Below are 11,374 nucleotides of genomic sequence, written 5' to 3'. Positions count from 1 at the left end.
TCCTAAAGCGGGTTCGCGCCGGCTGGTCGTTTCGGGGCCAGCAAAAGTAAGTGCACGAGCACGCCCCTGTCCGCTTTTCCGAATCTTCGACGCCCGCAAGCATTCGATCCGACTGCCCCGAGCTCGCGAAAAAAAAAAAAAAAAAGAAATCGGCTCCTGGCAGCGATCGCAGCAGTATCACCAAACTAGCGGTCCTGTTGCTGCGCTTTATTTTTCGGACGGGGGTGGTGGTTGAAGGGGGAGGGCACCGTTCCCTTTTCGAGAACAGGCTCTCTCGAGTTCGGGGGGCCACACTGATACCCGGATTTTCTGCACAAGCCGGCAACGCGGCTGTCGCGCATCCGTGTTCGCGAAGCTCTCCTCTTCTGCCCCGCGTCTGCATTCTGTACGCGTCGCGTGGCGAGCAAACGCACGCGCGGAGGCGTCGGTCGGGCTGGCGCCGCAGTTTTTTCGGGGCTCGGCAAACCGCTCCCCCCCCCCCTCCTCTCTTGCTCTTACTTCCATCATTAGGCAAATGTTGTCCCGACGTTCTTCCTCCTCCTCCTCTTTCTTGTCGCTACCGGAGATCGGAAAGCGAGTCGCCGGCAGCGCGGGCGCGCAGGCGCCCATAGTGCGTGACACGGACGAGTCCCGTCGACGTTGCAGCCGCTGCCGCTGCGTTAGGTCAGCGCCACACGAGATCCGCGGCCGCCGCGTTGCCATCGCCGTTCGGTCACCGAAAGGAAGGAGCTACGACACCCGCACCACTGCTACTGCGCCGCCGCTGACATGGCGGCCGACCAGGGCCGGCGGCAGCGGAAGACGACGCGCGACGACGCCAGCTGGAGGTGCTTTGGAGGCGCTCTCAGGTACGGGCCTCATTTTATAATCGTGGGCGCTCTTAGCTTCCAAGGTGTGTGGGGTCGTGTACCGGCTCTTGAGTAGAGGGCGAGAGGGATGATCACGAAGACGATTGAGTGGAAAATGTGTGTTTATTTCGATGAAGAATAAGGGGCCTGCCCTTTGACCGAGGCCAAGGATATGAAGATTGGTCGTGTGCCGTATGCGATGATGCCCTCAAAAGACATAGAGCGCGGGACTCTGAATGAAAGGAAAAGAAAACGTCTCATCATTAAGATCGAAGGCTAGCCCTACAGCAGCTGTGGAAACAGAAATCGGAGTGATCTTTGGGTTTTCCATCAGGACCAGCGTGAGATAGCAGGTCGACAAACCGACAGTGGCAATTGAATGAATGGAAATAATGCAACAGATGCAATTAATCTTTGTAATCGTGAGAGTGCACAACGAATTTGCATAAAGAATTAGACGAATTGCGACGTAGCTGTGGGAAAACGCGGCTTTGGCTTAAATAAATTACTGTAATCTTAGAAGATAGATAGGATATACGGAGGCGCATTCACCCAATAGTAAAACTCCAAACCACTCAGTCCCCTCGCTTCTGCTATCTTTGGTTGTCTCTTGCCAAAGGCGAGGGTAAACGAGCGCCAGTCTCTACTAAATCAAAAGCATGTCTGCCCCATGTAAGCTCTGTTGCTTCCTTCCTTAAATATTTCACTTTCAATGCCACGCCCAAACGACCTCCCCTTTCCGAAACACTTATACGTGAGCCTTGGCTTAATCGAAATAACAACAATCTAGCAAGCATGATACGACTTCTTTATTGCCCGAATCTTATTACGTTATTGCGACATTATTTAGTCTCAAATATATCGCGAGGCTTGTCTGTTTCTCAGCATACGAGAAATCTGATCTTGTGTGGCATTTTCGATTTTATTCTGTCTGTCCTTTCTGCTACGAGCACCTTGTTTGTTCATTCCAGCAGGAATTTCTCCATATCACCGATGGTTGCGATTACCTTACTGCTGGCTCTCTTACCTGGAGCACAAGCGAAAAATCCATTCGGTTCCGCATTGAAAGCATTCAACCACACTGTAGACGCCGAAAAGATTCGCGACGTCACTTGGGAGAGGTACCTTCTCCTTTTGTCCACACCCCAGGTTCCAGAGCGGTACATTCCAGACCTTCCACAAGCTGTGAGTACATCTTTACCTTGCAATGCCTTGAACTATAGGAACCACTGCCTCATGAACAGCCACAATGTATTTCTAGTATCGCATGCAACAGATCCGTTCTTGAGCTACGCTTGACAAAGCAGGCTCATCAAAATTGCAAGTGCGTTTGAATTTTGAAAACGTTGTCATTATATCAACCTCTGTTACTCTTATAGCGAGTTTTGCTAAGCGCACTTGATAATAATTCAGGGTATTCCAGATTGCCTATTTAAATTGTGTCTTTCGTGAGCTTTTCAGATTACCCAACTAAACGCAGGGAGCTGTTGAAAATCTGCTCTGTATGGGATACCAATGAAGATTATTCACATATATGAAGACGCCGAGCAGATGGCAAGGAAGTAACAAGTTGTCAGCTGAATATTCCTGCTAACACGGATTTGGGCAGTTAAGGCCTAATATTATTCGAAGGAACAACATTATTCGTTCGCCTTCTTTCATAGCGATATGAGCAATTGAAAAAACTTGTTCCAAGAAGAAGGTGAAAGATTCTGCCTATACGTGTGCGCGTGTGATAGAGGTGCACTGCCGAGCTCCTAAAGTGTTCGGATGTGTGACCTGTCGTCAGTGGCTCCTGGCCTTCCAGAAATGGGGCGACTCCGTGCGGAAGTACTCCGTGCGCAACTGCGGCTCGCGCTACGACGCGGTGCAGTACGAGGAGCTGCGACTCAGGCCGGACCCGCTCAGCTTTCCCGGCTCCGTGTTCGTGACCTCGGCCATCAAGGTGTCCAGAAACGTCACGGCGCCCATCAAGGTAAAAGCTGAGCACCCCCGCGACTCTTGTGATTTCTTCTGTCTTTGATTCTGCACAAGTGCAGTGGGTCTCGCAGTGGAGACAAATAATGGGTTGCTCGTCTCTCGTCGTGGCGTTTTGGTCAGGATTAGTCAAGGTCAAACCTCTGGCTTTCTCAGCAGCACTCTAGTGCAAAGGGCCCCGTGTCCCAAAAAAGCGTCCGCCGTCATCGAACGAAAAATCATTCCGAACCGTTCATACCCAGCCATGCAGGCCCTACGAGTAGCGCAATGACGTTACTGAAGTAATTGAATTTGTGAAAGTGAGATCCGCGAAAAGAAATCGTAAAGTACGATTTGCGCACAACGCCAGACATGATAGCGTCGGACGGTAATTTGGATATACGTGAAACATATTTTTTTACGCGGAAATTCAAACATAAACCCCTTTTTCAGCGTTTCTAGCATTCACAGAGTTGCGCGCCGAGCTCGGTTCCTTGCAATACCACCATTCAGATGGCGCTCGCCTACGCACGTGCGCGGCCCACGCAAGAGGCCGCGTTTCTACCAGAAATACCCTCGTGCATGGCGTTCGCCGCCAGCGTTTCCCGGTAAACATTACTGTTACATAAGCTGCAGTTGCCGTGAAGCGTGAGAACCAGTCAGGGACCACTGAATGCTATAGGGGGGGGGGGGGGGGGGTTCTACTCATTAAGGCGTAGCTTAAGTGTCCTCCAAATTTTAAGGCTTGTCTCAGTGCACAACAATTTGAGAGCCTTACATCTGAGCAGTATGCACGGCGGGGACTACTAATCCGTACTCAAATTGTCTATGCGACGAAGCCATACGAACAAGAAGCAGCGCCGCAGGTGTGGAAAACAAAACGTTGACCATATTGTGAGAAGCTGTGTAGTGAGGGCTGATCTGTAAAAATTGTATATAATGTAGGCTTCGGGCCTTACTTCCGTCCTTTGAATTCTTGTTTCTCTATTTTGGGATTAGACCTACTCCTGACGAAAAGTTCTGCATTTCCTTCAGTGCATCCAAGCCCGCTGTGGCGCGTTTCAAATCCATACCAGGATGACTGTCGACGTTAACGCGATTAGCATTGAAAACCATATTGCCGCCGCTGAAAGGCGTCATGCAGTCGCATGTACTGCAGCTGCGCTCTTACCTCGCACTTATGGATGGATGGATGGATATTATGAGCGTCCCCTTTGGAACGGGGCGGTGGGTTGCGCCACCAAGCTCTTGCTACTATACTGCCTAATATCTTACCTAGGTTAAACAATGAAAAAAGAAAAAAAAACACTCTGAACTACCACGCCCAAATTTTCTGATCCCCTATTGCGAACTGTCCTTTTGTACGTCTCCGTCTTTTGCCGTTTCCCTACTTTTCTTCCACCAATCCTGCAAGCGCCTCTTACTAATGTCTATTGCGGACATGTTTGCTTTACCACTGCTCCCTATGAACCCAAGGGCTTCATGGAGGCCAGTGGTGCCTAAATAGACCGCTGGGTAGACGTCGTCACATTCTAATAAACCTTCTCCGTAGTTTCCCTAGCTTTACCGCAGTATGGTATGGTATGGTATGGTATTCCTTATGCGATGGCGCACACCCACTGTGGGGGATTGGCCAAGATTTGGATGAAATTAGGCTATCTTTATTAAAAACTGAAAATGGTAAAGCTAACTGGAGGAAATGAACAAAATGCAAGCACATGCTTCTTCTTCCTTCTTATATCTCGCTTTATAGGTGCGTGTTCTAAGGCATCCCGATCTCGCTTCGAAAAGTAATGAGCTTCCCTTTGAGTTATCATAAATGGTTTCTTTACTGATTTCGTTCTTTCCTCTTAAGTAGTTACTCATGGCAGGTTTCTTTTCCATTGCCGCCACCCATGAGATTAATTCAGCCTCTTTGACTTTCCACTTGACCTTCTTTGCTGCTGTGTTGTCCACCCTACAGGCCGCATACTTGCTGGTAAGCTTCCTAGTTCTTTTCCTCCACTGTGAATCAATGTTTTTCCTGTACAGATACCTGAACACTCCCCCAGTCCATTTAAATTCTTCCATATTCCTCAGCCGTTCTTCATACTCAATTTTACTGCGAGCTTCCCTCACTTCAAAACTAGTCCAGCCCACATCGCCCTGCACAGCTTCATTTGTATTATTCCCGTGAGCGCCCAATGCGAGGCGACCCACTGACCTTTGGTTCCCGTCGAGTCCTGATTGTACCCCTGATTTATAGCAAACAATCGCATTTCCAAAAGTAAGTCCTGGAACCATTACACCTTTCCACATACCTCGGAGGACCTCGTACCTATTGTATCCCCATGGTGCTCTGTGCTTCATTATGGCTGCATTTCTCTTACCCTTTACTGTTATGGTTTTTTCCTGTGTTTCCATACCTTACCTCTGTACACGCTGCGCCACCTAACGGTGGCACCGCAGTGTATAGGCGTAGCACGTGTCTGAGTTTACGACGTGTCTCACGTAACTCGTGCCAATATTTATTAAAATGCAAATGCCGCGCGACTAGTCGCGTGCCGGTCTTTCATGTTTGGCGGACTTTCTTTCAAGCTTGGAGAAAAAAGAAGCATTTATGTAGCGCGTGGTTGGCTACAGAAAACTGGATCGCGAATTTTTCAGCATGGCCTGCAATTTTCTGCTTGACACTTTTGCTCTGAATATAATATGTGAGGATCTGAATAATTAATAATAAATAATTTTCTTACTAGGCAAAATACAAAAATAGTCTGACTTGCTCCAAGCAACGACAAACATTACCTCCCTCCTGTCCCACCTGGCACTTGCATATTTTTTTTAAATTTCGGCACATGATACGTGAGGCACATAGTATATTCATAAATGATTGACTGAAATAAATTGCAACGCCACGGCGGCGCAATGCTAATTGCGCTAACACTTCTTCCGTATTCCGGGACTCTTAGCTCTTAGAAAAATCATCCATCATCCCTCGGCGCCACGAGAAATGAAAAGAAAGAACGCTATTACATACTACAGCGTATTAAAGGTGTTCCTGTCGTCGTCGTCATCATCATCATCACTAAAAAGATTCGTTTACCCTATCCTGCGCTACAATGATTGCTACATAAAAGAAATAGTACGTGTAGTGCACGTCACTTATACGCCATGCTGACTAGGTGGTTATTGCGTTCGGCTGCTGACCTCGCGGTCGCAGGTCCCATTCCTATCCACATCAGTCGCATTTTGACTGGGGCTAAATGCACGAGCACTCGCGTACTGTAGGTTTAGTTGCACGAAACATAGCCACAGTGTTACTCATCGACGTTAAACACACCGAAGAGAGGAAACTCCTGTTACTCATTTTGCTATCACCCTTCTTCCTTGGCGCCAGGGTGAGGTCGCCAACCAGATGCCTCTTTGGTTCACGTCCATACGTTCTCTCTTTGCTTTCCTAATCTTTATCTAAACCATGTGGATGAGTTATACACTACTTCGTTCTTTTATGGCAAGTGGGTTTGCTGCAGAAAATATTCTCCCTGTATGCGAATTTAACTATCACAGCATTTGTCGTGCAGCGCCCCAGCCCCTTTCAAGGTAACTGTGTACTTTGCTCTTAATCTTTCTCCATATTAACTCAGAAGCTATTTACGTATCATATTCCGCTAGTCAGATACTAGCGGAACACTGCTGATATAGTTTAGGAGCGTTATGGTCGCCAGCTTTTGAGAAAATTCCTGCAAGCTTGGTTTAGAACATCGCCTCGTGAGTGACGACGAAAAGCACCAATTAAGCGCCTTTCGAACGGCGCGAGCTAGCACGAAAATTCAAGATGCAGTATCAACAAGCCAGCCTACCACGCGATTTTACAATTTCATCTCTCCTAAGCCCAATAAAAAAGGTTTTTATGACAAGGTTCGTGAGGAGACGGTTACTTTCTCCGCTTCCACGGAGATGCTGCTTCCACCATCTAACCGGGGTATTGAAACAAGAAATGTGTTTATCACGTCAGTAAAATAGGTCGTTAATAAGAACCGACTTGAAAAGCGATATGTCCCTGATCGGTCTTCACGCTTGAGGAGGCAAAGGAGCCCTAGGCAAAATGCATAGTGTTCGCAAGTATGAATGCGACGCCGAGTGTTGATTTCAGAGCTTCTGTTTCTATAACACCATTCATGTTTGCAGCTGTATTTAAAACATTATTTCTAATATATTTTGCTTTCTTTGTTTCTGTATTCGTTGTTTAGGTAGAAATCAGCATGAAGAAGAAGGTCTACTTGTGGGTCACAGTGCCCTGCGTCAATGACTTTGGTTCCTGCGACTACGACGACATTTGTAACGTCCAGGACTGCCCCCTCTTTTACGATTTCTTGGGGCTGCCATGCGGCTGTCCAATAAAAGAGGTAAGAACAAAACCTTCTTTCTTGCAGCACCCAATTTCTAAGAAATTTCGTCGAGTAGTGTACACACCTGTCAAATACTATTCAAAATACAACATTAAACGTCCTGAAAATAAATTACGTAGCCGTCCCTGTATTTTCTCTTCTGTTTTAATTTCTGGAAGTCGCACTTTAGGAAAAATAAAACACAGTCTTCATAATCATCATCATCATCAGCCTGGTTACGCCCACTGCAGGGCAAAGGCCTCTCCCATACTTCTCCAACTACACCCGTCTTACTGTGCAACAAAGCAACCACATTACGTAAACCACCTGAGTTAACACCCGATGTGTAACATAAGTATACATCACTGTTTTGTCTTTCTTTTCTTCTCCCTCTATTATTTTCGTAGTGACTGGTGCACTGTACCACTGCCTATAATTTTTTGGGGGGGGTGGGGAGTAAGAACGGCGCTTCTTTGTAATAAATTTTGTGAAAAAAGAAAAAAGACGTTGCATCTGTGTCATAGCCAAACCTCGACTTTTTGCACCATATTTTCGGACGTAAATATGTGATTATATCTTAGAAATTAAGCGCATAATTTCGAAAATATGGCAAATAAAAAACATCTGAGCCTAATAAACTGTTACATGTAGACATGAATCACTGTTAAACTGTGCATCAATTATAGCTGATGGTAGTTATAGCTAAACGAAGTATTCCACTGCGTTGATCCTGTTAGCCATGGCGGCTGCTTATACAAATGCGGTTAGGCCTTCATTTTGCTTGACTATAGCTACATCGCAGAAGGCCATCACAGAAGTTCAGCATCGACACGCTTGATGTGGTCCTGTTACTAGGGTACCTATGAATTTAGTTATGATACGTGGTCCGTTGCAACTCTTAGCAGTGCCACCAGCGTTAGCAATTTTATACCTTAATCACAAGAAATATCTTATTCTAGAACTGTTCGTAAGAGCAGTCGTCAGCCAGTCATGATCACGTCTAACATAAATAATAGCGAACGCATCCGCTGATGGCAAACAGATCTTACGAACAAAAAGCCTTGCGAATTCAGCCCCTGAACAAATTGTCAAGCCTAATAAGTTTGCAAAATCGTTCGATCGCAGAGGAAGCGAGTCAAATTTTTATAATTACCTCTTATCTTACTATAACTGACCTTTGTACAAAATGTATATCGTGTTTCGGGGGTACTGTTAGATGCTGCAAATTTATCGTATAATCTGCGAAAACGGTCGTCTCAAGCTGATCACACAACTATCTATTCTCAACTTCTTAATATTAGCACGCATACGAACGGAAACTCTGGGATATTCGGAAGCATGATGTGTATCAGCTTCGGAAGGGTTGAGATTCGACCGTGTTGGCGTTGAGCGGAGAAACGCCGGGGAAGAATTGCCCTCATAAAGTACCTGGCACAAAATATTGTACAACACAAAAAAGGTGGTTTTCCAAGCCCCAAACAAGTTAGGAAAGCTACACAGAATCAGCAACCCATTTGGTGGTAAAGAGAAAGGCTGCGACATTAAAACATGTCACGCGTGAGGTACCCTGCAAGGAAGGCGTTGTTTACAAGCTACCACTTTCATACGGTAAACACTACTAAGGGCAATCGGGGCGGTGTCTGAACTACAGGCTCACAGTGCACTGTAATGCCTACAAAGGAAGCGACGGCTGATTAGCCGCATACTTCGGCACATGTGGTTGTTCACATCTACTTCAAGATTGCTTTGTTGCGCGCAGGCATAAGGAGGAATTGACGAGATTCGTAATAGAATTCGCTACAATAGATAAGCTTGGCCAAGAGTGCCTCAGTACGTACTCCTTTACTATCCTAATCGAGGAAAGAACTGAATTTCCTCGCTGGATCGTAGTTTGCGCATGCTGGATTTTGTCTTCGCGATATAAACCCGTCAACCGGCTTCTAATAAAGCATCGTAGAAAATGTCGCTTGTGTGTGTCTCCTCTTCTGTCCGTTGCTCCTGAAGTTTCTGCGCTAAACGCCAGACTGCATGATGTATATCCTTTGCTGAAGCCTTGTTTGTCTTTGCGTTTTCATCTTTTTCAGGGTGACTATTCGGTCCGTAACAAGGAGTTCGAAGTGCCGGCACTACTGCTTCCGGATTGGATAACGTCAGGCGACTACCAAGTTACAGTGAGGGCCAGAAGCCGGGGCGAAGCCCTTTTCTGTGTGCACTTCACGTTGTCACTGAAGTGACGCCGATCTCAAGATGTCTTTCGTTGCTTCGTATTGTCGTTTACCCGAGAGTCAACTTGCACTGTGCACGAACGGTGCTGCTACCACAGGAAGGAACAAAGAAGACAGCAATCACAAGTGATGTTCAAGAGTTTGTAAATATTTCTTTATTATGCTTGAACAGAAATAAAACGTTTCAGAGTATTTGAGTTAATTAATAAACAAGTGAACGAACGATGAAGTGGATACACATTGAGGGAGTTAATGAATGAATCGATCAATCAATTAATCATTCAATTAAACAATCGATTAATCGCTTAATCTTGCAACAGAGAAGATGCGCTAGCTGACTTGACTCCTAGTATGAAACCGTGGGTCCTTGAGGAAATCAACAGACTGCTCCAACCACTGCACGTCAGGTGACACACACACACGCACGCAAGCACGCATGCACACACAAAACAACTTCTTTCAGAATTGAAAATCAATTTCTGCAACATAGTTTAGTGTTAATAAATGGAAATGTGCAGGAGGAGGCTTCCAAGTCAACGATTTTAATGGAAGTTCTTTTGCAAGATATGCGCAGGAAGACGGACTAGTGAGCAGTTGTCAAAGCTTTATCTTAACAAAGGTGAAGTTCGCGGACTGTATTAAACTAAATAAAAAGAAAAACAAGTAGTCAGACGAGTAAATGAAGACAATGTCACTGACCTCTAGCAAGTTAATAAACATCCATACGCCAAATAAAAAAATAGAGTAGGAAGGTCGCGCTTGTCTCGTCTACTTCCCTGTCGTACTGTTTCTTCTTGGAGTATTTTACTATCCAAGTTTGTGATTCGGATAGCGGCAGCAACGTACTTTTTATAATCTGTACCAGATAAAAGAAAAGACTATAGAATGTTGTCATCATGAAAGTTATATTCGTATATACAGAAAATTACAGTAAGAAGATCTAAAACGCCAAGGAATAGCCGCGATAAGTTTCTTAGGATAGAACTGCGTGCAGCCGTCAGAAGTGAGGTCTTGTTGCGATGTTTTCGCACTCAAATAACCTGCTCTTCTACATTGCTACAATGTATATTCAGCACTTGCATTCTAAGCTATTATCTCTTATCTATCTCGTAGAGCTGATTTTGTGCGAAGAGCAATAGAAACAAGGCATTAATGCGTGTTAACTGAAATATCTTTAGTGAAGCTGGAGCGTTGCCAACACAGAAGCAAGGCAAGGTTATGCGAGACACAAGGAAAGAGTGCCAGAATAAAGACCTAACCAGTAAATATATATACTTTATATGATCGTTTCTCTATACGTATATGCTTTGAACACATTACCTCTAACCATTTCGGTAATATGTATGCATTAAGTGTAAATAATATACATTTCATTAAGAGCAATAATAATAAGGAAAACGTATAGAATCACTGAGTTACATATTTCCATACGGTCAAGGGAATTGGTCGGAAACGCATTAGTCTGCCCTTGATTTTCATCTTTCTTCGTGTGTTCCTGAGGAGCGCCAAAAATTCACGAAAGAGATGCAGCATTTTACAGTGTGGCTGCTTACATCAAAACCAGCCCGAATATCAGTAGTAGTCAAACGCATTTCTTCGCCGTCATTGCCTAACGTTGCAACACTACATTCTCCACTGTCATTAGCAATGTGCCTCCAGCCATTATTATTATTATTATTATTATTATTATTATTATTATTATTATTATTATTATTATTATTATTATTATTATTATTATTATTATTATTATTATTATTATTATTATTATTATTATTATTATTATGTTGGCAGGTTATCCAGGGATTTCAATTCTCCTACACCGTACCGCAAGTTGTACACAAGAATATGTCTTCCTAGAATCTAATACGATTCAATCGGTCGTATGGAACGCCATTTCTAGATTCAACAGGGATACTACAGATCGGGTCCAGAAATTGTTTTTAAGCATATATCATCACCGTTTTGCTAACACGGATAC

At 44.9% G+C, this 11,374-nt stretch overlaps 1 protein-coding gene across 3 annotated transcripts; it reads left to right on the top strand.

The window, feature by feature from the left end:
- Positions 1 to 574: 574 nt before the first annotated feature.
- LOC142579065 (ganglioside GM2 activator-like) lies at positions 575 to 9,588 on the top strand. Of its 3 annotated transcripts, none has more exons than XM_075688890.1 (5): positions 575 to 848; positions 1,820 to 2,033; positions 2,656 to 2,823; positions 7,034 to 7,189; positions 9,256 to 9,588. In XM_075688890.1, exons 1-5 carry the CDS (start codon positions 769 to 771, stop codon positions 9,403 to 9,405), a joined length of 768 nt encoding a protein of 255 aa, XP_075545005.1. In that variant the 5' UTR covers positions 575 to 768; the 3' UTR covers positions 9,406 to 9,588. The 3 variants fall into 3 exon arrangements, with proteins under 3 accessions (XP_075545005.1, XP_075545003.1, XP_075545004.1); XM_075688888.1 differs by having other exon boundaries at positions 2,638 to 2,823; XM_075688889.1 differs by having other exon boundaries at positions 576 to 848; positions 1,823 to 2,033; positions 2,638 to 2,823.
- The last annotated feature ends 1,786 nt before the right edge of the window (positions 9,589 to 11,374 follow it).

The sequence above is a fragment of the Dermacentor variabilis genome, chromosome 4, assembly GCF_050947875.1.
Source record: "Dermacentor variabilis isolate Ectoservices chromosome 4, ASM5094787v1, whole genome shotgun sequence".
NCBI lineage: Eukaryota > Metazoa > Arthropoda > Arachnida > Ixodida > Ixodidae > Dermacentor > Dermacentor variabilis.
Note: the sequence above shows the minus strand (reverse complement) of the source record. Positions and strands in the feature narration are given on the sequence as shown.